A 21,879-nucleotide genomic window follows, 5' to 3' on the forward strand; every position below is an offset into this window, starting at 1 on the left:
ATATATAAAATTATTTTTAATATTTATTTGGTGCACTGGGTCTTAGTTGTGGCACGTGGGATCTTTAGTTGCGGCATGTGAACTCTTAGTTGTGGCATGTGGGATCTAGTTCCCTGACCAGGGATCAAACCCAGGCCCCCGGAATTGGGAGTGCAGAGTTTTAGCCACTGGACCACCAGGGAAGTCCCAACTGGAGATTTTTTTTTTTTTTTGCAGTACGCAGGCCTCTCACTGTTGCAGCCTCTCCTGTCGCGGAGCACAGGCTCCGGACGCGCAGGCTCAGCGGCCATGGCCCATGGGCCCAGCTGTTCCGCGGCACGTGGGATCCTCCCAGACCGGGGCACAAACCCGTGTCCCCTGCATCGGCAGGTGGGCTCTCAACCACTGCACCACCAGGGAAGCCCTGGAGATATTTTAAAGATAAGTTTCCTCTCCCAGACAACACACCAGACTAATGAAATCACAATCTCTGGAGGTAGGATACAAGAATCCATATTTTTTAACTTCCTCAGATTATTTCAATATGCAGACAAATTTGAGAACCACTGTCAGAGATGAGAAGATTCCATATCCATGAAATATTGGGCTGGCCATTGGGCTGGCCAAAAAGTTCATTCGGTCAGTGAATACATTGTTCAATAAAATTCTTGGTGAAAATGAAAAATGTGTGGGACTTCCCTGGTGGCGCAGTGGTTAAGAATTTGCCTGCCAATGCAGGGGACCTGGGTTCAAGCCCTGGGCCAGGAAGATCCCACATGCCGTGGAGCAACAAAGGCCGTGCACCACAACTACTGAGCCTGAGCTCTATAGCCTGCAAGCCACAACTACTGAGCCCATGTGCCACAACTACTGAAGCCCACGTGCCTAAAGCCCGTGCTCCAAAATGAGAAGCCACCGCAATGAGAAGCCTGCACACCACAACGAAGAGTAGCCCCCGCTTGCTGCAACTAGTGAAAGCCTGCGTGCAGCAAAGAAGACCCAACACAGCCAAAAATAAATACATACCTACATTTATTTTAAAATAAATACATACATGGGCTTCCCTGGTGGCGCAGTGGTTGAGAGTCCGCCTGCCGATGCAGGGGACGCGGGTTCGTGCCCCGGTCCAGGAAGATGCCACATGCCGCGGAGCGGCTGGGCCTGTGAGCGATGGCCGCTGAGCCTGCGCGTCCGGAGCCTGTGCTCCGCAATGGGAGAGGCCACAACAGTGAGAGGCCCGCATACCGCAAAAAAAACAAAAAAAACCATACATTTATTTTAAAATAAATAAATAAATAATAAAAATAAAAAGGTAAATAACAAAGTAATTTCTCAGACCACAATGGAATGAAGTTAGAAAACAATAAGGAGAACTGAAAAATTTTGTGTAAATTAAACAATACTCTCAACCAATGGGGCAAAGAAGAAATCACAAGGAAAATTAGAAAATACTTAGAGATAAATGAAAACAAAAACACAGCATTCCAAAACTTACGGGCTACAGCAAAAGCAGTGCTCAGAGGCAATTTATAGCTGTAATTGCTTACATTAAAAAAGGAAGGGCTTCCCTGGTGGCGCAGTGGTTGGGAGTCCTCCTGCCGATGCAGAGGACGTGGGTTCGTGCCCCGGCCTGGGAAGATCCCACATGCCACGGAGCGGCTGGGCCCGTGAGCCATGGCCGCTGGGCCTGCGCGTCGGGAGCCTGTGCTCCGCAACGGGAGAGGCCACGGCACTGAGAGGCCCGCGTAACACCAAAAAAAAAAAGGAAGATCTGGGCTTCCCTGGTGGCGCAGTGGTTGAGAGTCCGCCTGCTGATGCAGGGGACACGGGTTCGTGCCCTGGTCCGGGAAGATCCCACATGCCGCGGAGCGGCTGGGCCCGTGAGCCATGGCCACTGAGCCTGTGCGTCTGGAGCCTGTGCTCCGCAACGGGAGAGGCCACAACAGTGAGAGGCCCGCGTACCGCAAAAAAAAAAAAAAAAAAAAAGGAAGATCTCAAATAAGCAATCTGACTTTACAACCTGAGGAACTAGAAAAAGAACAAACTAAACTCAAAGCTAGCGGAAGGGGGACTTCCCTGGCAGTCCAGTGGTTAAGACTCCGCGCTTCCAACGCAGGGGGCGTGGGTTCGATCCCTGGTCAGGAAACTAAGATCCTACTTGCCACATGGCGCAGCCAAAAAAAAAAAAAGAAGCTAGCAGAAGGAAGCAAATGATAAAGATTAGAGCAGAGATAAATGAAATAGAGAATAGAAAAACAATAGAGAAAATCAACAAAACCAAAAGTTGGTTCTTCAAAAAGATTAACAGAATTGAAAAGCCTTTAGCCAATTGTCTAAGAAAGAGAGACTCAAATAACTCCAGCCAGTAATGGAAGTGGGGGCATTACTACCAATCCTACGGAAGTGAAAAAGATCAGAGGGTACTATGAACAGTTGTATGCCAACAAACTGGATAGCCTAGATGAAATGGACAAATTCCTAGAAACACAAAACTTACCAATACTGAAAAAGAAAATTTGTAAGACCTATAATTAGAAGATTGAATCAGTAATCAAAAATTTTTTAAAAATCAAAGTAAAATACACAAAACATGAAATTTACCATTTTAACTATTTTTAAGTGTACAATCCAGGGGCATTCACATTGTTGGGCAACCATCACCACTGTCCAGCTTATGAACCTTTTCATCATCCCCAACTGAAACTCTGGACCCATTAAACAACGATTCCTTCCTTTCCCTCCCTCAGTCCCCAGTAACTTCTATTTTCTGTCTCTATGGATTTGCCTAGTCCAAGTACCACATAAGCTGAATCATACACAATTTTTCCTTTTGTATCTGGCTTACTGCACGTAGCATAATGTTTTCAAGGTTCATCTATGTTGCAGCATGTGTCAGAATGGCCTTCCTTTTTAAAAAGCTGAATAATATTCCATCGTGTGTATATACCACATTTCCTTTATCCATTCATCTGTTAATGGACATTTGCATTTCCACCTTTTGGCTGCTGCAAATAACACTGCTGTTAATAGTGGTGTACAAATAACTGTTAGAGTCCCTGCTTTCAGTTCTTTGGGGAATAAACCTAGAGTGGAATTGCTGGATCTATAGGGTAATTCTGTATTTAACTTTTTTTTTTTTTTGGCGGTACGCGGGGCTCTCACTGTTGTGGCCTCTCCCATTACGGAGCACAGGCTCCGGACGCGCAGGCTCAGCGGCCATGGCTCACAGGCCCAGCCGCTCCGTGGCATGTGGCATCTTCCCGGGCCGGGGCACGAACCCGCGTCCCCTGCATCGGCAGGCAGACTCTCAACCACTGCGCCACCAGGGAAGCCCTATATTTAACTTTTTGAGGAACTGCCATACTAGCTTCCATAGTGGCTGCACCATGTACATTCCCACCAGCAATGCACAAAGTTGAACATTAATTTTTACAAGTCTTGATTAAATAGTCTATTGTGTCTGGAGGAATTCAGTAAAACATAGTCCAGGTGGGAAAATGCAGCCTGAGCTGTGCCTGCCCAAAATGTTGGACTGTTGTATGTTCCAGCTAAAGGTAACTAGTGACCTGCCTATTATTGGAGAGTAAAGATTAAAGATTAGGTGAGTAAAGTATATAAAAATTGGGAAATTCCCTGGCGGTCCAGTGGTTAGGACGCCACGCTTTCACTGCTGAGGGCCCGGGTTCAATCCCTGGTTGGGGAACTAAGATCCCACAAGCTGTATGGTGCAGCCAAAAATAAAAAATAAAAATTGATCTTCTTTCCCAGGAAAGATTGAACTGTCATGTTAAGGGTATTAGTAATGCTTGAAAATTCCACGATCCTTAGATCAAAAAGATTTCAGAAATATCAGAGAAGTAACTAGATCAGGGATCCCCCCCCGATATTTTATTATGAAAACTGTTAAATAAAAGAACTTTGGAAGAATTGTAGTGAATTCTGAATACTCACCAACTAAATCCTACAATTAACATTTTGCTTTATCACACATCCATACCTCCCTATCCATTCCTCAGTCTACCTTATTTTTTGATACATTTCAAGTAAGTTGCAGACATCAGTACACTTCACCCTTAAACACTTCAGCATGCTGGAGAGGGTATAGAGAAAAAGGAACCCTCCTAGACTGTTGGTAGGAATGTAAATTGGTGCAGCCACTATGGAATACAGTATGGAGGTTCCTCAAAAAGCTAAAAAGAGAGCCTACCGTATGATCCAGCAGTCCCACTCCTGGGCACATATCCGGAAAAGACAAAAACTCTAATTCTAAAAGTTACATGCACCCCAGTGTTTATAGCAGCACAATTTACAATAGCCAAGACTTGAAAGTAACCTAAGTGTCCATCAACAGATGAATGGATAAAGAGGATGATACACACACACACACACACACACACGCACACTCACACTCACACAATGGAGTATTTCTCATCTATAAAATAGAATTAGGAGTTGGGGATTAAAAGATACACACTGGGCTTCCCTGGTGGCGCAGGGGTTGGGAGTCCGCCTGCTGATGCAGGAGACGTGGGTTCGTGCCCCGGTCTGGGAGGATCCCGCGTGCCGCGGAGCGGCTGGGCCCGTGGGCTGTGGTCGCTGAGCCTGCGCGTCCGGAGCCTGTGCTCCACGGCGGGAGAGGCCGCGGCAGTGAGAGGCCCGCGTACCGCAAAAAAAAAAAAAAAAAAAAAAAAAAAAAAGATACACACTGCTGTATATAGCGATAAGTAGTAATTCTTTCAATTAGAACAGACCACATGGTGTTAAAAAATGTTTACCTCGATGCACTATAAATTCTTCTTGTGTCTTTTAATTTTTCCAGATTTAAAAGACTAAAGAGTAGAATATCACACTGCTATATATAAAACAGATAAACAACAAGGACCTGCTGTATAGCACAGGGAACTGTAGTCAATATTTTGTAATAACCTATAATGGAAAAGAATCTGAAAAACAATATGTGTGTGTGTGTGTGTGTGTGAATCACGCTGCTGTACACCTGAAACTAACACACCTTTGTAAGTCAATTATACTTCAGTTATAAAAACAAACATATTTGAGGGAATGAAACAGATATAAAGCATTCACTCAGTCAAGTTTATTGAGAATCTACCACGTGCTCAGCACTGTCCTCGGCAGTAACGTGAGAAAAATTACAAAACAAGATATCAAGGAGGGAAAAATACACTTTGCACTCTGTTAATCTGCCATCTTTTCCACGTTGCTTTTCCAAAGTGTTCTTGGGTCGTTTGGGGATATGTGATCTCCCTGCTTTTTCCATGTTCCCCTAAGGTTTCCAGCACTGTCAAGTTATGTGCCACTACGGCCATCCCCTAAAGAACAGAGGATGGGACAGCAAGAACAGCTTCCTGCTGATGGGGTAGTCAGGGCTGGGGTCCCATAGCGGGGTGGATATTTTGAGCGGGAACCCGTCAACCTCGAGGGCTCAGGGCACTCACAGTGAATCATAAAAAGGCCAGACTTGGGGAAGCCCCAGACGGGGCCCTGGGGCCCTTGCTCACCCCCTCCCCGGAAGACGTGCTTAAAGTGCTAACACTGTAAGAAAACAAGGCATAGCTGCATGCAGGCCTGGACGCACCAGACTTCTCACCTCCCATTTTTCCCCTTTCTTGTGCTAACACCAGGTGCTGGCACCACCAGGGCCCAGGCCAGAGGGGAAGTCTAGTGCCAAGTGAAGAAGTGGAGAAGGTCCAATGTATAACCTATGATGCCCAAGGGGGGCTGGGGCAGAGAGGTATGCAGCAAAGGGTACTGGTTTGTGCTTAGCCAGCGCTGCTGGGCCAGAGGTGAGTTCCTGTGCAAAGGGCAGGTTGGTTTTCTACAGCTAGCAGGGTCCTAAATTTTCCCTGAGGGAACAAAGCTGCATAGCATGGGAAGGAGATCCAGGACGTGCAGGGCCCTCCCAACCAGGCTTGCCCCATGCCTGCTGTACACGGTGCTGAGGAGCACCGGTGTGGGGCAGAGCTGCCCCAAGCCGACAGGATCATGCCATGCCACGCTTAGATGCTGGATGACCTCCAGGCACACCTGGACAGACAGCCCCATCCGCCTGGGCACAGGCAATCATGCAGGCCCTCAACCAGAGTTGGAACAAGGGCTTAGGTCCACCTGGCAGCCTTGCCAAGGATACCAGTGACCCAGAGGACAAGCAAAAGTGGCAGTGGCATGGCCTCTTCCCGTTGGCAATGTGGCCAGGCCTTGGAGGAGGACCGGGAGGGTGCCCAGGGGCCAAGAATGCACCCTCTGTCTTGGCCTCAGCTCAGAGCCAGATCTCATCACTGTTCACACTGGACACCCGATAAATGTAGCCCAGCATCGGGAGACGGATGAAACCTGCGGGCCAGAGATCCCAGGAGACTCAGTCACCCTCATTCCTTGGAAGTTGGGAGACCACTCTCTGCCCCTTGGGGATTCAGAGGCCTTTGGCACAAGCAAAAGGGCCGGGGAGCAGGGCAGCAGGCCCCTTTCCCATACCTCGGCTGGTGAGGAGGCCGCCGGGCTCCGGATCCAGAAGCTCTGGCTGGCTGTTGTCCTGAGCCATCTGCTGGTCCGCTGGTTTCCCTGTGGGGTGACAAAGGGCATGGTGCCCAGGATGAGGTGTGTGCCCAGCGGGGTCTAGACCCTCCTAAGGCCCAGGGTCTCTCTTTTTCTCAGAAGCACCTCCACAGATAAAGCTGGGGCCAACAGAGGGTCCTGGATGTACCTCTGGAGTCAGGAGTGAGGTCGTTGAGCTGCAGGTGGGACGGGAGGGACATGTTCTCCCGCGGCAGGCGCACGTTGTTGAGTTTCAGGTTGTTGGAGTCACTACAGGGCAGAAAAAGCCTTGGATGGGCCCTGGCACCAGCGGGCACAGACTCCTGCTTGCGGCCCGTTCCCGAACTACCAGAAAGCCCAGGATCCCCCCTGTCCCCATGCCTCTCTATTTGGCCCATCCACACAGCCCCAGGGAGAGTTACCTAGAAATCAGGGATGGGCGCCGGGAGGGGCCTGAGGAGAAAGAAACCACAGCAGTGTCTCAGTGTGCCCACCTGCTCTGGGCTCTGCCCCCTGCTCTCTTCAGGCCCAGAACCCTCAGGCAAGGGGTCTCTCAGATGCCCAGACTGACTTCCCAGTGCCTGGCCCTGCTACCTGGGATGCATGTGGTCTAAATCACGGCCATGCCCAGGAAGACCTGTCCTACCACTTGTCAGAGACGTTCTCCCCATGGCCTTGCTGCCCACCCCCTGACCTCGCCTCCCCTTCCCCAGCCACCCTCTGCCCCCGCCCTGCTTTGGCCCTACCTTTGGTCTTCTTCGCTTTCCTGCAGACCAGACAGGCCACCAAGGTGCTGAACCCCACCAGGGTGCCCAAGGCAAGCCCTCCAGCCACAACGATCCCCAGCATTGGCACTTCCACCCGGGTGGCCAGGAGCCCTGCAGGTCATTCTCTGGTTAGGTTCCAAGCGGGCAGGGCCCCCCAACTCTGAGATGCCACAGGTCACTACTCTGTCCTCCTTGCCCCAGGTGGCCAGGGACAGCTTTCACCAGACTCGCCCAAAAGGCAACAAGCCTTCCTGTTTCTGCACCACGATCCCACACCCATCCGAGGCTTTGCTGGGCCCGTGGCTGGCAGTGCTCACCTGGGGCCGGAAGCGAGGCGCTGGTGACACCCACGTCGTTGGTGGCCACCACGGAGAGGTTGTGTGGCAGGCTGCGGAGCTGCAGTTGTACGGTGTGTTTGGTGAGCCAGGGGTAGTTCTGGGCATCCAGCACCAGGAAGTCAGAGGCGTTGACAGTCACCGGCCCATCCTGGTCGATCCAGGTCACGTTGGCAGGCGGGTTCGCACGCACCAGGGCAAAAAGGACGACCAGGAGGCCCGGGCCTTGAGCTTCCTGGTACTTGGCCCCAACCTGGGCAATCTCCGGCTTAACTGGTGCAAAGCAGAGAGCAGTATGTTCCCACCACAGCCCCTTGCACGCCTTCCCCTTCTTCCCAAACCCAGAAGGGAGCCAGGGGTCTGGACCTCTCCTTAGCGGGCACTGGGAAACGGGATGGCTGGGTCTGCCAGAGAGGCAGCATTTCGTACAAATGAAGATTAAGAGTATAAACACTAGAACCAAAACGTCAAGATTCGAATCCTGGCTCTGCTGCTTACCAGCTGTATGACCCTAGGCAGATTGCTTAACCTCTCTGTGCTTCAGTTTTGTTGTTTGTAAAATAGGGACAACAACAGTAACTACCTCATAGGATTATTGTGAGGATAAAGTGAGTTCGTACTTGCAGAGTGCTTAAGTGTTTTTTAAATGTCCTACCAGACCACTTGCCTGGTGGCTGCTGGGGGTCCCTGGGCAGAGAACCTCTGTCTCTGTCCACCTGAGGAGCACTCACATTGCACATTGAGGAGGACGGAGGCGTTGGCTGACCGGCCACTATCTGGGTCTTGCAGGGAGCAGTTGAGCTCATGCTGGGCCCGCTGGGCAGTGACAGTGAAAGTGCTGGTGCCTCCAGAGAAGGCCTCCCTGCCCACGCTCAGCAGTCTTGAGGTGCTGGTCTTCTGTAGCTGTCCATCCAGGTACCAGGCCAATCGGGGGGTGCCAGGCCCCCCTGCCACCCAGCAGGTGAAGGCGTGGCGTTCATTCTCTCGAAGTGCCCGCTCTGCCCAGGTATGACCATCAATTTGTGGCGCCAACTCCCCCCAACCTGGAACACAGGGGATTTTGTGGAGAGCTGGTGGAGGCTTAGTACTGTTCTGTGACCGGGATGAGGTCCAGTTACAGAAGGGCAGCAGGCCAAGAGACAGAGCACCTGGGTTCTCTAACCAGGGACGGCTGGACCTTGGGGAGGTGGATGAAGGGAACCCAACTCTGGTGCCTGGAACGGGTACCCAAACTGAAGATGCAGGCAAGGAGGGGACAGAGGGGGACTTGACCGCACAAATGCATGGCCAAGGGATGAACAGGGGTGTACCTGAGCTCAGAAGGGCCGGCAGGAGCAGAAGTGTGTGCGGGAGGGTAGCTGGCCCTGGAGGCAGCGCCATGGTGGCCCCGGTCTGGGCCCCAGGCTGCCGAGAGAAGGGGTCAGGCCTCGATGTTAGCCAGGTGAGAGCAGACAAGCTTAATAACTGCTCCAGGAATTTCCAGAAACAAAAATAAACCATGCACGGAAACACAAATGTAGAACGGTCCACAGTAGTGAAGACAAGGACGCAAATGGTCGAGCCCAAAGGTCCAAACCCAGCCAGCACGTACCTGTACACCTTGCGGGCACAGAACTGAGCGCCGACTCCACGGGACAAACAGGCACACGCTCGCAGGTACATAGAAGCAACCTGCAACCGCGCAGCCCGCCCCAGGCCCAGAAACACGCGCGCGCGCGCGCGTAAACACTCGGGTACACGTGCCCCTCCCCCAAAGGGACCGTCCTTCTCCCGACCCCGGCTCTCTCCTGCCCGCTTCCCTCACCCACCTACGCCCCTTCTCCCCTCCTCCGGATTTGGGCCGAAGAAGAGAGGATCCGGGACGCGGGGGTCGCGAAGCATGCCCGCCCCTGCCTCGCCCCGCCTTCCGGTGCGGCTCACCTGGCTCACTCCCCGAGAGCAGCCGGAGCGACTGCTCAGGTCTGATGAGCACTGCAGTCATCCGCAGGGGCTCGGGCTGCGCCAGGCAGGGCCAATCGATGCCCGACCTCGGCCCGAAGGACCCCTTCCCCCAGGGCGGCGGCTCCGGGACCACGTCCCGGGCCTCGCAGACGGCCTCGCGCGCGGGGGATACTTGAGCGCCCTTCCCTGCGGGGACGGCGGAGGATGCAGACACAGGCGGTGGCTGGGAGAGCCGGCAGGTTTATTGGTTGTGGGCGCCCCCCTTCCCCCACGCCCGCCCGCCGGCGGCTCAGCGCCGGTCGCGGGGCCCGCGCAGCTGCCCCATCATGTCGGCCAGCATGCGGTTGCACAGCGCCGCGTAAGGGTTGAGCAGCACCAGCTGGCGCCGAGCGAACGGGCTGCCCAGCCGCGCCGCCCGCTCGAAGTCCCCGCGGGCGTCGTCGTCCCGGCCCTGCAGTCGCGCCACGAGCCCGCGCTGCACGAAGCTCTGGCGGGCGGCGCGACCCCGGCCGCCGCTCAGCGCCAGCGCGCGCTCCAGGTCCTCCAGGGCGCCTGCGGGACCGACGGACAGGCGGGGGTCAGGGCCGCGGCCAGCAAGCGATCCGGCCCCGAGTGGAGGCTCTGGGGTTCGGCCGTTTACATCCCGCCTAGACTTGACCCTAGAGATCGGTATCGTTATTCCCTTTACGCAGATGAAGACTGGAAGAGTTGGCAAGACTCGGCCTGGGCTGCACAGGCATTAGTGGCAGAGCTGGGACTGAAGTCCAGGTCTCGCCTTGTCCGTGTTATTTTCCACCATCTGATACATCAAAACACGGACGGAGGGTCACTATATTATGAATCTGGCCCTGTTGCCAGGCACGCATACGTTATTAACCATCCATCTACCATGTGCCAGGTGACTGACTCCGAATCCCAGAGTCCAAAAACATTAGAATTAACTGACAACCATGTCTTATACAATAAAGTCCTTTTTTTCTCTCTCTTTTTTTTTTTGCCGCACCGCGGGGCATGCGGAATCTTAATTCGCCGACCAGGGATTGAACCTGTGACCCTGCAGTGAAAGCGCAGATTCTTAACCACTGGACCCCCAAGGAAGTCCCTCTCTAACTTTTGAAGACATTTCTCTCCTCTTTTCCATTGATGCCTTAAAACCGCTTCTCTCACCTGTGTTCTCTACTGCCTGCCTCTTCTCATTCTTTATTTCCATGGTCTTCATTATTTTGTATCTAATTTTCTTTGAAAGAGGTCTTGGAGCCAGAGCTGACCTGCAGCATTTTGTTTTTATCATCCTCATAAATACTTGGCTTATTAGGCATCAGAGCTGTGAACTCAACCTCAGGCAGCCAGCTGGTATCCACTGTAGGGTACCGAGCTGCATTTCTTCTGGGATCTGCTTCAATTCACTCAAGTTCTCTAGTCTATAGCGCCTGGCGGGGCAGGGCGCTGGGGGAGCGCCAGCAGCATCCTACAGCAAGGCTGATCTTCCCTGCCTTCTCTCTGTGTGTTCTGGTCCCCGGAACTCAGCAGAGGCTCTGCTCCCCATCCTGACTGGTTGGTTGAGAAGCTTTCTAATCACAGCATTCCTTGGTTTCCCTCAGAGGAGCTGGTCAGGAGGAATTGAAGGCCTTCTCCAGGCAGAATCCCCTCTGATGCTGTCTGGGGTTTTGGTCTGCAGGCTGTCCCAGCGGCCTTTATGGCCCTGCTCTGCCAAAGCCAGGTGGTGGACAAGCCTGGGAAAGGCCCTCAGAGTCCCCCAATATTCCCAGAATGGAGTCCAAACTCCTCAGCCTGGCATTCCTGGCCCCAGGAACACCTCTACCACCACGGGTCTCGATAAGTCTAGTAGTTCCCAACTAGGCTTCTGTGGTTTACCCTTTAGTTGAAACCCGTTAGTGATTCCCGGTGTTTTCAAGACAAAGTCCGATCTCGGCCTAATGTTTGCAGTTGTTCACTCTCTGGCCCCTGTTTACCTCTCCAGGCTCTGGAGAGGCTCCATTCTTCCAGCACTCCCTTTTCCAGCCAGATTCCCTGTACCTGTCCACGACTTCAGGACCTCTACAGGCCGTGCCTTCTCCCACTCCCTGCCCTCCGTCCAGCTAACGCCTACTCATCCTTCAAAACTCACCCCTCAGGAACAGATCCCATGCTGAACCCTGTCAGCTTGTTATGCTGCTATTATATTTATGTGTCTGTTCTACCCTCTAGGCTGTGAGCTTCTTGAGAAGCAGTGTCATGTGGGGATTAAGAGCACAGGCTCTGGAGCCCTGCCACCTGGACCGGATCCCAGCTCTGCCGCTTCTCAGCTGTGTGAGTAGGAAGCTACTTAACCTCCATGCCTCAGTTTCTTCATCTGTAAAATGGAGATAACGATAGCACGTACTTTTCAGGGTTGTTGTGAGGATGATACGAATGACTACAGCTCACATGTGAAGTGCTGAGTGCCTGGCGCACAGTAGTTGCTGTAGGCGCTATAGTCCTCAGCACCTAGCCCACTGCTAGGATGGTAGAGGCTCTCATTAAATTTTTATCAGTAAGTAAATGGAATGCAGTCCCCCTGACTCTCACAATATCCCCGAGCCCACAGTATGCCTCTTATGGGTAGAGACATAGGTTCCAGAGGGGCTTAGTGACTTCCCACGCCCCATGCCCAAGCCCCACAGACACACCATCTCTGGTCTGTGCCCTCCCCGGCCCCTCTGCACAGGCTCCAGGGACTCTCCCCTCACCTGCCACGTCTCCCTGGAGTCGCCGGGCCTGGGCTCGGTTGCTGTAAGCCGAGGCCCTCTCAGGCAGCAGGTTGATGGCTTGGCCAAACTTCTCCAGGGCTGTGCTGAGGTCGCCAGCCTCTGCTGCCATCACCCCTTGCAGCTCCAGGGCCTTGGCCTGCTCCAGCTGTGCTCGAGGGAAAACTCCATCTGTGCCAGGGAGGGAGCCAGGAGGGGACAGGTGTGCAGTTGGGAGCAGGAAGCAAAAGCCACCTGGGACATGAGCCAGGGCTGACTGGGCAGGGGTGTAGGTCACAGCAGGAGTCAGATGCAGTGTTTGGGGCAGGGGGAACTGAGGTCAGCAAGGCAGAGAGCTAGCACTGCTTAAAGTTCCAAAGGGACCTGGGAAAGGGGCCTTGGTTGGCTCCCCACTGCCAAGAGAATGAAACCCAAACTCCTTAGCCTGTAGCTAAATGATTTCCTCAAGGTCACACCGCCCATAAGCTGCACAGCTTGGATTTGAACCCAGGTCTTTCTGGCTCTTCAGCCTGTCTGTTTTGTTCTACTCCACTGCTTCCAACAGGAAGGCCTCCATGACATACCCGAGTCATGAAAACCATTTCCAGTGTTTATCTCAGCTTTTCAGCCTGAAGTTTCATTAAGGCTTAGGTTTCACTCCTTTAGAAACAAAAGGCATCAAAAACCCCTGACGCGGAAAGCAGGCCCCCTTAGGGGCTGGTGGAAAAGCCAGTGAGCGCACTCGCTCTGGAAGAATTAGCTCAGGGCTTGGCTTGTAAGGTGTGTGACACTGAATACTTGCTTAGGTTGGAGACGTTTAGCTGAGCCACCCCCTGCCCTGTTTCTTTCTTCCCTGCTGTGGAGGGTGACATACTCTGTTGTGACAAAGACGTGAGCTTTTCACATGGCCCCTCTCCCCATCAGCACAGTTAAGCTTGGACCATGGGGTGAACTGAGCGGGGAGGTAAGTTCAGAGGGGGGTGGTGGAGGAGAAACCCGGCTTTCTCCTCTGCGCACAGTGACTCTTGCCAAGACCCCGTCAGTGCACTGAGGATCAGCAATCATCATCCAAGGGTCGTGGAACAAGGGCCCTCGTAAGACCACCTACCTCTGCCACCCCAGCGAGGCAGCAGACCAGCCAATGTGGAGAGCTATACTCCAGGGTCGAATACTGACCTTCATCTCCTTCTTCCTTCTCTGCTTCCTCTCCCAGGTCCAACCCAACAATGTCTCCAAACGGAGTGTCGGGGTTGAAGATGGCCTGCAACACTGCCTGATCGTTTGGAGTCCCCATGGTACTCAACTCCAAAATCCAAAAAGGTGACTCCCCGTGAGAGGGAGGAAAAAGGGGTGAGGGCCGAGGCTCCAGCCAGCTGATCCAGAGGGAGGAGGTCCGTTTGAGGACCAGCCCACATGAGGAGGAGTGTTGACCATTCCTTGGCTGCAGTGTAAACTCAGCCCCCTTTAACCCGGGGATAGTGACCCTGGCTTGGCAGAATATATTTACAAACATTTCTCAACTGCCTCCCTACCCCCACCCCAGTCCTAGGGAGAAACAGAGTAAATAAATTGCATTTCAGCTTTAAGGTGGAGTGGAGCAAAGAGAGGGTACTGCCCAGGCTCTCCCTGAAATGCTTTCATTTTATTATATTCATAGATTGGGAGGAACTCGTTAGAAGCCAACGCTTGACCACCCGTGGATGAAGAAGGGGGATATGTACGAAGTAAAGGAAGGAACTATTCCTCTTGACCCTTCCTCATATCCAGAGTTCATTAGGTCCTGAACATACACCACTGATGAATGAGGGGAGAAAATATGGTTAAGAGAGACAGTGTAGAGTGGGGCCTGAGTGTAGAGTGGGAAATGATTTCACGATTCCACCTTAAAAGAAAGGACTGTGGAAGGGACTTTGTAATCAGGTCACGGGCCACGCCCCTCCCATTAGTCCACCTCAGCCAAAGCCAAAAGAAGGTTCAACCATGTGCAGCAATAAACTTGACATGTTTATTAATTAAACTATCACTTAAATAAAAAAAAGTGCATAGAAAATAAACATGTTTAAAAACTCCTTTTTTTTTTTTACAACTATGTACACTTTTTACTTTTACATTCAGTCTTTCGTAGACAGCTTTCAGCATTATTATTTTTTGAACTATTAAAGTATTTTCCTTCATCCCTGTCACAGGGAGTTAACACTGATGGACTTTAGACACATTTTTTTTCCTTTATTTTTCTTTTTCTCTAACCAGAAGCTTGGAAGAACACAAGGAAAAAAAAACCGAAAGATCTGTTATACATGATAAAGTTGTCAAGAAATGTCTTATTTCTAGAAAAGAAGCTTGTCATCTGTTGAGCTTTTGAAACAATTATTCAACTACCTGTATTTACTAAAGAGACTGTTAAAAGTTCAATAAAAGAAACACCACAAGTCTATTTTCTTGGTTGAAAGACAGAACTAGAGTACCTCGGAACAAGATACCAGGAAAGCACAGAACACAATTTTCCCCTAAATGCAGGTGGTAACCCCAACATTCATAACCAAAAATAGAGAAACAAGGAGTACAGGTACTGACTGGCAACATTCACAGGCAGAAAAAATCCAGGTGACACCATTTCTGCATTTCTCTCTGATCCCAGAAATGGACTGTTCCGCCATCCCCTTAGGATGGGTCCCCACCCCATGGGGGGGGAATCAGAGGAGCGCCAGACTGACATTTTCCTGCCACTACTAGCAACTGTAACACAATCCTTATCTATAGTGTTAAGAGAATTAAAAGCCATGGACTGAACTAGGCTTTGTTACATGGTGCATTACTATATTAGTTCCTATATATATCATATTTATATTTATTTGAAAACCAAAACAAAAAAGTTGCAAGTTTTCAGAGTGTGAGACTTGACTGGTATTCATGATTCGGCACAAAACCATCTGCTAGATAACCTTGTATTGCTTTAAAACGAAGGAAATGAAACATAAAATTACACCCAGCCCTTTGCAATGACCCGCTTTTCCTTTAAAAAAAAAAACCCAAAAAAACCACAACTTGATTTCTATTTTAAAAAATCCCAAATCAAACTTAACATCTGACAAGGTTTTGACCTTTAGTATTTTCAGATATTTGATTGAACGACAGTCCTTTAGAAAGATACATTCATTAAAAGGTTTTTTTTTTTGTTGTTGTTGTTTTTTTTTTTTTTTTTTTTTTTTTTTTAAATCAAGGGAGCTGCATGGTGCTCACGGCATTGGCCGGGGGTTTGACAGAGGCAAGCGGGGTGGTGGAGTGGATCCCGGCAAAGGAGTCTGGTTGAAAACGTATGTGTAGCTGCCAGGGCTTCCCCCTTGATTCTTGTCATTGGTCTAAAAACAGGAGGGGCCGGGCTGGAGGTGGCGGACGGTAATGGAGGGAGCCAAGGGACCAAGTTCCGGCCAAAGGGTCAGCGCCATGCAGCTATTCTGGTTACACAGTTGTCACTGGCCACCAGGAAATGCAGCCACGACAGGTTCTAGCAGCGAAGCTGTGAGCTGGCTCTGTCACTGAGAACTGACCAGGTTTGCAGCTGTTACTCCCTTCGGGATGCCCCTTAGGGGATTCTTGGGAATGACCCACCACAGTTCCTCAGTCTGCACTTTTGTGCGGAGATTCCCTTGGTCACTTTCAAAAGAAACTCGGAGGTGTTTTGTAGATAGCTATGCCATTTTTTTTTTTTTTTTTTTTTGCCTTCTTTCCCTCTTGTAGGGAAACCTTAGCTTATTCCCCAAGTTGCTGGCAGGTACGCTGAATTTTGGCAATGGACTCAAGGCTGAGCTCTAAGAGGAATTCCTCATTTCCGCGGTTGACAGGGAGTGGAAAGGCAAGGCAAACCATCTGCAGCTGGCAGGAGAAGGAGAGCTGGGGGTTCCTCCCCTGGCCTCAGGGTTTGGGACTGGTAGAAAGAGCTGAGGAGGGGCTCACAGTACAGCACGGCCTAGCAGGGCAGTAACTAGGTCTATTTAGCTGAGTTTCCCCCACCCCCGACTGGCCTTTGGGTCTTTCTCAAGATGAATTCGTGACCCATCAGTGCATTAATCATTTCAGTAACAAATGCAGCTTAAGGTATTTTTCTTTAAAAAAAAATAGGAATAAAAGGATTTACAAAAAAACCTCACACAGTGCAATAATAAAGGAAACCAGACACTAGTGGAACCCCTTGGGCCACTGTATCTTGTCACGGGCAAAAGGAGGAAGGGAGGTGAGGTCTGGGTAGAGTGCTTTTCCCCAGTCCCCTGCTGGCGCTTCTCCACGATGACAGGGAGTCTCTGCCTTCCTGGCCACAGTGCTGGGCTCCTTGCATGACAGTGAAAACAGTGACCATGTTCCAGCAGAGCCACCAAAGTTCTTAATTAAGGTCACGGAAGAACAGGGAGCCCAGGATGGAAGGCACAGCAGAGCCACGAGTCCCGGGGCAGAGAGCGCTGGGCTGAGTCGTATTGCTTCGCTAGACTTCCTTCCGTAGAAACGGGCTTCTCGAGGCGAGAAAAGGTGCCTCGCCCTCCACTGGACTACACTGCTCTGAAACCTTGCAGCTGACAGAGGCAGAGGAGAATCTGTTTTATCGTGAGTGGTCAGACTGTGCTTCAGTTTCAACGGGCTGCCCCAAAAGAGGGCCCAGGGGGATCCGGGGTTGGGGGGGGGGGTCTTTGCAGGCATGAGGACTTGGTGGGCAGAGGGAGAGGGAACGAGGTGACCTATGAGGCAGATGGTGATGGAAAATGTCAGGTTGCCGTTCCGCTTGGTTGCTAGCTCTGAAGGAGGAAAGAAGAGGGAAGTGTAGGTTCCCACCTCTCAGCACTGAGCTGCGCCAGAAAGGAGAGAGACAGGGCAGGAAAGAGGAGAAGAAACTGCTGTGTCGAGATCCTACCGCAGCCTTTTCAGGAGCTTCGATTTGGGAAGGAGGGGAGTGGCCCGATGGAGTTGGGGGGACCTTCCTTTGCCATTTATTGTCAAAGAGCAAACCCAGGAAACGTTTATGTCAACAGGGCACAAACAAGCTACACATTAAACAACAAAAAGTACACCTTCCAGGGGGAAGTTGGGCAGGAAAAACCAGACTTTGTGTGTTCAGCTGAATATTTTCTCTAACTTCATCCTATGAAAATAAAAAATTATTAAAAACCGATCTTCTTTTAAATTAGGACAATACCGCGGTTTAAAAAATAGCCTTGTCATAAGTGCTTCTCCCTATGAAGTGCTTCTCATAGAAAAATATACAAAATATATTTACATTTATAAAACCTTAAATAGTAAACTGTAAACAGAACAGAGTAAAATCCAATGACTTAATTTAACAGGTTCAGGACACTGTCTTGGGGAAAGGAAGAGAAGAAACATTTGATGCTGTTTTGACCACATCCTAGGGAGTAATCAGGGCAGTAGTGTCATTTCATTTACTTTATCCATAGATTTTGTGCAGGTGGCAGAGTTCCCTCGGTACAAGGTGGTCTAGTCCCCAAGTTTTGGGCCTTGAAATCTGATTAGTGTTCTGCCTTCAACTGGACACTGACCATTTAAAAATTAAGTCTTCCTATGTCTTAACAAGGGGAAAATAAAGTTATCACGTCCTAGGAATGGGGCCCAGGGGTTACCCTGGTTGTGATACTCTGGTTGTTGCATGATTCAACTATTTAAATAATCTTCCTCTTCTAAAAAATCATGCTACATATATTTCTTTAAAACTCTCAGTGGAGTTTTATGAAAACGTCTCCAAATTCTGTCTGGTTATGGCCAATGGCTCCTGTCCACTTCCCCACTGGGAGTGCTTACAGGCTCAGGGAACGTTTTGTAGGCACATCCTATGCCCAACAGGGAGTGTCCTCGAGCAGGGAGTCACTCTCCCCTACCACCCAGAGAGCACGGGAAAGCAGTGGGATGCAGAACGGGGGACGAGAAAAGTGGAGTGAAGAGAAGGAATGAGAGGGAAGCCGCTCCTATTGTCTAGGAAGGTGACTGTCTGAGATAAGGCTCATGGGGGTAACACTCCCACTTACAGCCCACAGGCTCAACGTCTGGTAATGAACTGGCACAACCCCAAGACAGCCTTTGACACCAAAGGTGCTAAGAAATCCTGTCTCCCAACCAGAAGGGAACTCTCAAGTGGGAGCATCGTAGGGAAAACCACCAGACCGTCTTTGTTCAACACACGGCTACAGGCTGGGCCCGGCTGGCAACCAACCCCGCCCGCACCGGGGCTGTGCCTGACCCCTTGCTTACAGTGCTCTGGAAAGGCCAAGGCAAGGATGGCAACTTCTCTCTGAGGAGGTGCTCAGGCCCGATCTCCCAACATAACTAACCCTCTATAGGCTCCTTCTAGGCAAGTCTGCTAGGGACCCGTTTCCCGCTTTTTAACGGCACACAATCAGAGGGGCCCCAGCAGAAAGCCGATCGCGGATCTTTTCTTCAAGACCTCATCTCTCTCCAGGACTATGATCACATGTATAATGTGAATATGGGACCTAAGGGAGCCCAGCCATCACGGAGGCCCCTCAACTGTGCCCACTCAATCCTGGAACTCCTGGCTGCTGGCAAAGGCCTTCGGCACTGTTTTGGAGGCCCTGGGTCCTAGTGCTCCAACAGTGGGGAGAAGAGCAGCTTTAGTTTAGGAACTTCCGGCATTTCTTGGCACCACAGTTGCAGGGTAGCTTGTTGCTGGCATCCTCAATGGGGAACTTATAGTCGTAAGTGAGTTCCTCCCCTCGGTAGATTTTGCGCATGGCAAAGATGACAATGTGCTTCTGCCCGTCGATGTTAATAACCCGAGAGTAGCAGTTAGGCTCACATGAGTGATTGATGAAGCGGGCAGCGTTTCCGTGCATGGTGGCATCTACCACCTCGGAGTCATCGATCCGGAACATGTAGCAGCCGATGCCCTACAGGAAGGAGAGCGGAGAAGAACCTTTTATTACAGCGCAGGCTTGACAACATTTCCCAACCTTTTTCTGATGTGACCTTAGCCACTGATGAACAGGTTCTTCTGGTAAAATTTCTGGATTTCTCCCACCTTTCAGGATGCTTCCATGACAAATTCCTAGATTACAGGCACTAGACTAGAGGTTTCTTAGTCTCCACAGGCAAGAGAACTGTGTGCTTGTGATCCTGGGATCCATTCAGACAAACCTTCAAAGAGTACCTTTGTGTGCTAATCCCGAGAGTGGACTGGGCCAACTACAAATTCAGTGATGTTAAAATGTAAAAAAAAAAAAAAAGTCTAATTAGAATATACTAATTCTTCTGCAATCTAGGGATCTTTTTTTTTTTTTTTTTTTTTTTAGGGATCATCTTTATAGTTAATGGCCCCTTTCTATAACGAAAGAACTGGGGAATGAAAGTGTGGAGCTCACCTTGCTGTCATAGTACTTCTCTCGCTTGTCAGTCTGTATGGAACGGATGACATTACCAGCGTACTCAATCACCATCTCACCTGCATCGATGTTTCTCTTACAAAAAAGACCCCGGCCATGGATGGGAGACCTAGGACATAAAGATGGAAAAGACAGCTGCGGATTTTGCAAATAAGGTTAAATGTGTGAATACATGAATAAATGAATAAAATCTCCTGGCCTATTAGTTCCCCAGGAGAGACAGAGACTTGGAAAGAATCTGGACCCACCTGATTTGAGGGTATTAATCGCTCTAACAAACAGCCAAGGATTAAAGATTTCTCCGTTCCAAAGCCCACCAGAAGCAGCAATACTTTAAAGCTTACTGTGTTAAGTTCCTCGTTCAACACAAGGAGTTGCAGGGTCCCAGGACATCAGGTTAAATTAGAAATATCGATAAAAACCTCACTTACTGAATGAAGGAGGTCACTCCAGCATTTGATCCACTTTGATTTTGGAAAACTTCATTAGTTTTCTATAATTCTTTCTACAATTTTAGCCATACCTGTAGACACCAACTGCCTCCTTAGAAGTCTTTTTTAAGTGCCGGAAACGCATGGGCATTGGCAGATCCATACTAGTTGCCCTCCTAAAGAGAGACGGTTCGTTATTAATGAATTCTCTTCAGGAAATCATCAGTTTTGAGTCTTGGATCAAAGGTTCCTAGAATGTATGACTACACTATTCTGTGTGTTCAATCCCAAGCATAACAAATGCCTTATAAAATTAGGCCTAAAATATAGTATGTTATATATGAAGTCTGTGGTGGTACATGCAAAGCTGACAGAGTACACTACAGTTAAAGAAAATAAAATATACATCTTACAGTTATTTGAATTTCTCCTCTAAAACACATTCCTCTCTCTTTGCCAGCCAGCTACTGTTACTTCAACACAAACTCTATTTCAGTCTTCTTAAATGTTATCTGGGAAATTGTGATCTAAGCAAAACTGCAACAGAGGGAAGCAAAGAGTATTTCTTTCATTTTATTTTTAAATTTTTTATTTAAGTATAGTTGATTTACAATGTTGTGTTAGTTTCTGGTGTATAGCAAATTGATTCAGTTATACGTATATTCTTTGCGGAGCACAGGCTCCGGACGCGCAGGCCCAGTGGCCATGGCTCACGGGCCCAGACACTCCATGGCATGTGGGATCTTCCCGGACCGGGGCACGAACCCGTGTCCCCTGCTTCGGCAGGCGGACTCTCAACCACTGCGCCACCAGGGATAGCCCTATACGTATATTGTTTTTCACATTCTTTTCCTTTATGGTTTATTACAGGATATTGAATATGGTTCCCTGTGCTATACAGTAGCACCTTGTTGTTTACCTATTTTATATACAGTAGTTTGTACCTGCTAATCCCAAACTCCTAATTTATCCCTATCACCTTTCCCCTTTGGTAACCAAAGTTTGTTTTCTGTGTCTGTTTCTGTTTTGTAAACAAGTTCATCTGTAGCATATTTTTGATTCCACATATAAGTGATATGATATGGTATTTGTCTTTCTCTGACTCACTTCACTTAGTAGGATAATCTCTAGGTCCTTCCATGTTGCCGCAAATGGCATTTCACTCGTAGAGAGCGTTTCTTAGGACCGCTCTCCACTCCAGGCTTACCGAGCTGACTTCAGCTGCACCTCCTCCTCTTCCTCATCATTGGGGTTGTATTCAGGAGGCTGCCGGTGCTTAGAAGCCAGGAAGTTAAACATGTCAAATGCTGACTTCCTGGAGCCAAAAGATGAAAATATACTTAGAGAAATACTTTAATAGAACCAGTGAAGGACAGTGTTAACACTGGAAATCTCAAAGGTTAAGTGGGAAAATAATTATATCGTTAGATCATAAAATCAAGACCTCAAACTGCTTATGGAAAGGAAGAGAACTTGCCTCAGGTGGACTTCTGCCCTGGCCGAGCCATGAGGGTTCAGTGGAGGTTCATTGGCCTCCTCTGGTTTGTGGAAACGGAATTTGTAATTCCTACAGTGCTTGGCACCAGAGAGTTGCTCAATCAGGAACACAACTGCATCGTGGAGAATCCCCAGCATCCTCAAACCGTTCACACCTGCAGGATCAAAGGCACCAGGGTAGTGAGGAGCCCAGCCAATAGGAAGCCACATACAACCACAGAAATGCCTAAGCCAGGGAATCACTCTGCCAGAGG

The 21,879-nt window shown here is 49.8% G+C and overlaps 3 protein-coding genes and 1 long non-coding RNA gene across 12 annotated transcripts in view; 1 reads left to right on the forward strand and 3 right to left on the reverse strand.

Moving 5' to 3' along the window:
- Window positions 1-5,052: 5,052 nt before the first annotated feature.
- On the reverse strand, window positions 5,053-9,656 carry TMEM25 (transmembrane protein 25). 9 transcript variants are annotated; one of them, XM_032641385.1, is made up of 9 exons: window positions 9,225-9,656; window positions 8,944-9,097; window positions 8,365-8,676; window positions 7,616-7,906; window positions 7,278-7,409; window positions 6,954-6,984; window positions 6,701-6,801; window positions 6,472-6,558; window positions 5,053-6,330 (listed from the first exon to the last, which is right to left on the reverse strand). In XM_032641385.1, the coding sequence occupies exons 1-9, from the start codon at window positions 9,612-9,614 to the stop codon at window positions 6,257-6,259; spliced, it is 1,572 nt and encodes a 523-aa protein (XP_032497276.1). In that variant the 5' UTR covers window positions 9,615-9,656; the 3' UTR covers window positions 5,053-6,256. The 9 variants fall into 9 exon arrangements, 8 of the variants coding, with proteins under 8 accessions (XP_032497276.1, XP_032497283.1, XP_032497279.1 ...); XM_032641392.1 differs by having other exon boundaries at window positions 8,944-9,037; window positions 9,554-9,624; XM_032641388.1 differs by having other exon boundaries at window positions 8,944-9,037; window positions 9,225-9,560.
- Window positions 9,637-15,328, forward strand: LOC116758519. The gene is made up of 4 exons (XR_004351184.1): window positions 9,637-9,813; window positions 11,783-11,884; window positions 13,514-13,620; window positions 13,958-15,328. It is a non-coding gene; the product is annotated as an uncharacterized LOC116758519 (long non-coding RNA).
- Window positions 9,796-13,752, reverse strand: TTC36 (tetratricopeptide repeat domain 36). Its single transcript, XM_032641393.1, has 3 exons — window positions 13,477-13,752; window positions 12,304-12,492; window positions 9,796-10,126 (listed from the first exon to the last, which is right to left on the reverse strand). Exons 1-3 carry the CDS (start codon window positions 13,592-13,594, stop codon window positions 9,864-9,866), a joined length of 570 nt encoding a protein of 189 aa, XP_032497284.1. The 5' UTR covers window positions 13,595-13,752; the 3' UTR covers window positions 9,796-9,863.
- A 157-nt stretch (window positions 15,329-15,485) lies between the features above and the next one.
- Window positions 15,486-21,879, reverse strand: part of KMT2A (lysine methyltransferase 2A) — a 74,658-nt gene continuing 68,264 nt past the window's right edge. Inside the window, 5 exon segments of the mRNA XM_032641383.1 lie at window positions 15,486-19,205; window positions 19,677-19,806; window positions 20,221-20,304; window positions 21,336-21,443; window positions 21,606-21,780. Coding sequence (XP_032497274.1) covers window positions 18,930-19,205; window positions 19,677-19,806; window positions 20,221-20,304; window positions 21,336-21,443; window positions 21,606-21,780 — 773 coding nt within the window. The 3' untranslated portion in view covers window positions 15,486-18,929.

Source organism: Phocoena sinus, chromosome 8, assembly GCF_008692025.1.
Source record: "Phocoena sinus isolate mPhoSin1 chromosome 8, mPhoSin1.pri, whole genome shotgun sequence".
Taxonomy (NCBI): Eukaryota; Metazoa; Chordata; class Mammalia; order Artiodactyla; family Phocoenidae; genus Phocoena; species Phocoena sinus.

What these genes read in the sequence shown, in the direction of transcription:
- TTC36 (XM_032641393.1), bottom strand. Translation starts at nt 13,594, where the DNA reads ATGGGGACTCCAAACGATCAGGCAGTGTTGCAGGCCATCTTCAACCCC. An exon ending in GAAGGAAGAAGGAGATGAAG is followed by an intron (nt 12,493 to 13,476) that starts GTCAGTATTCGA and finishes TCCCTGGCACAG; the next exon opens with ATGGAGTTTTCCCTCGAGCA. An exon ending in ACTCCAGGGAGACGTGGCAG is followed by an intron (nt 10,127 to 12,303) that starts GTGAGGGGAGAG and finishes TCGGTCCCGCAG; the next exon opens with GCGCCCTGGAGGACCTGGAG.
- TMEM25 (XM_032641384.1), bottom strand. Translation starts at nt 9,295, where the DNA reads ATGTACCTGCGAGCGTGTGCCTGTTTGTCCCGTGGAGTCGGCGCTCAG. An exon ending in CGTCCTCCTCAATGTGCAAT is followed by an intron (nt 7,907 to 8,364) that starts GTGAGTGCTCCT and finishes GCTTTGCACCAG; the next exon opens with TTAAGCCGGAGATTGCCCAG. An exon ending in CGGCCTCCTCACCAGCCGAG is followed by an intron (nt 6,331 to 6,471) that starts GTATGGGAAAGG and finishes TCTGGCCCGCAG; the next exon opens with GTTTCATCCGTCTCCCGATG.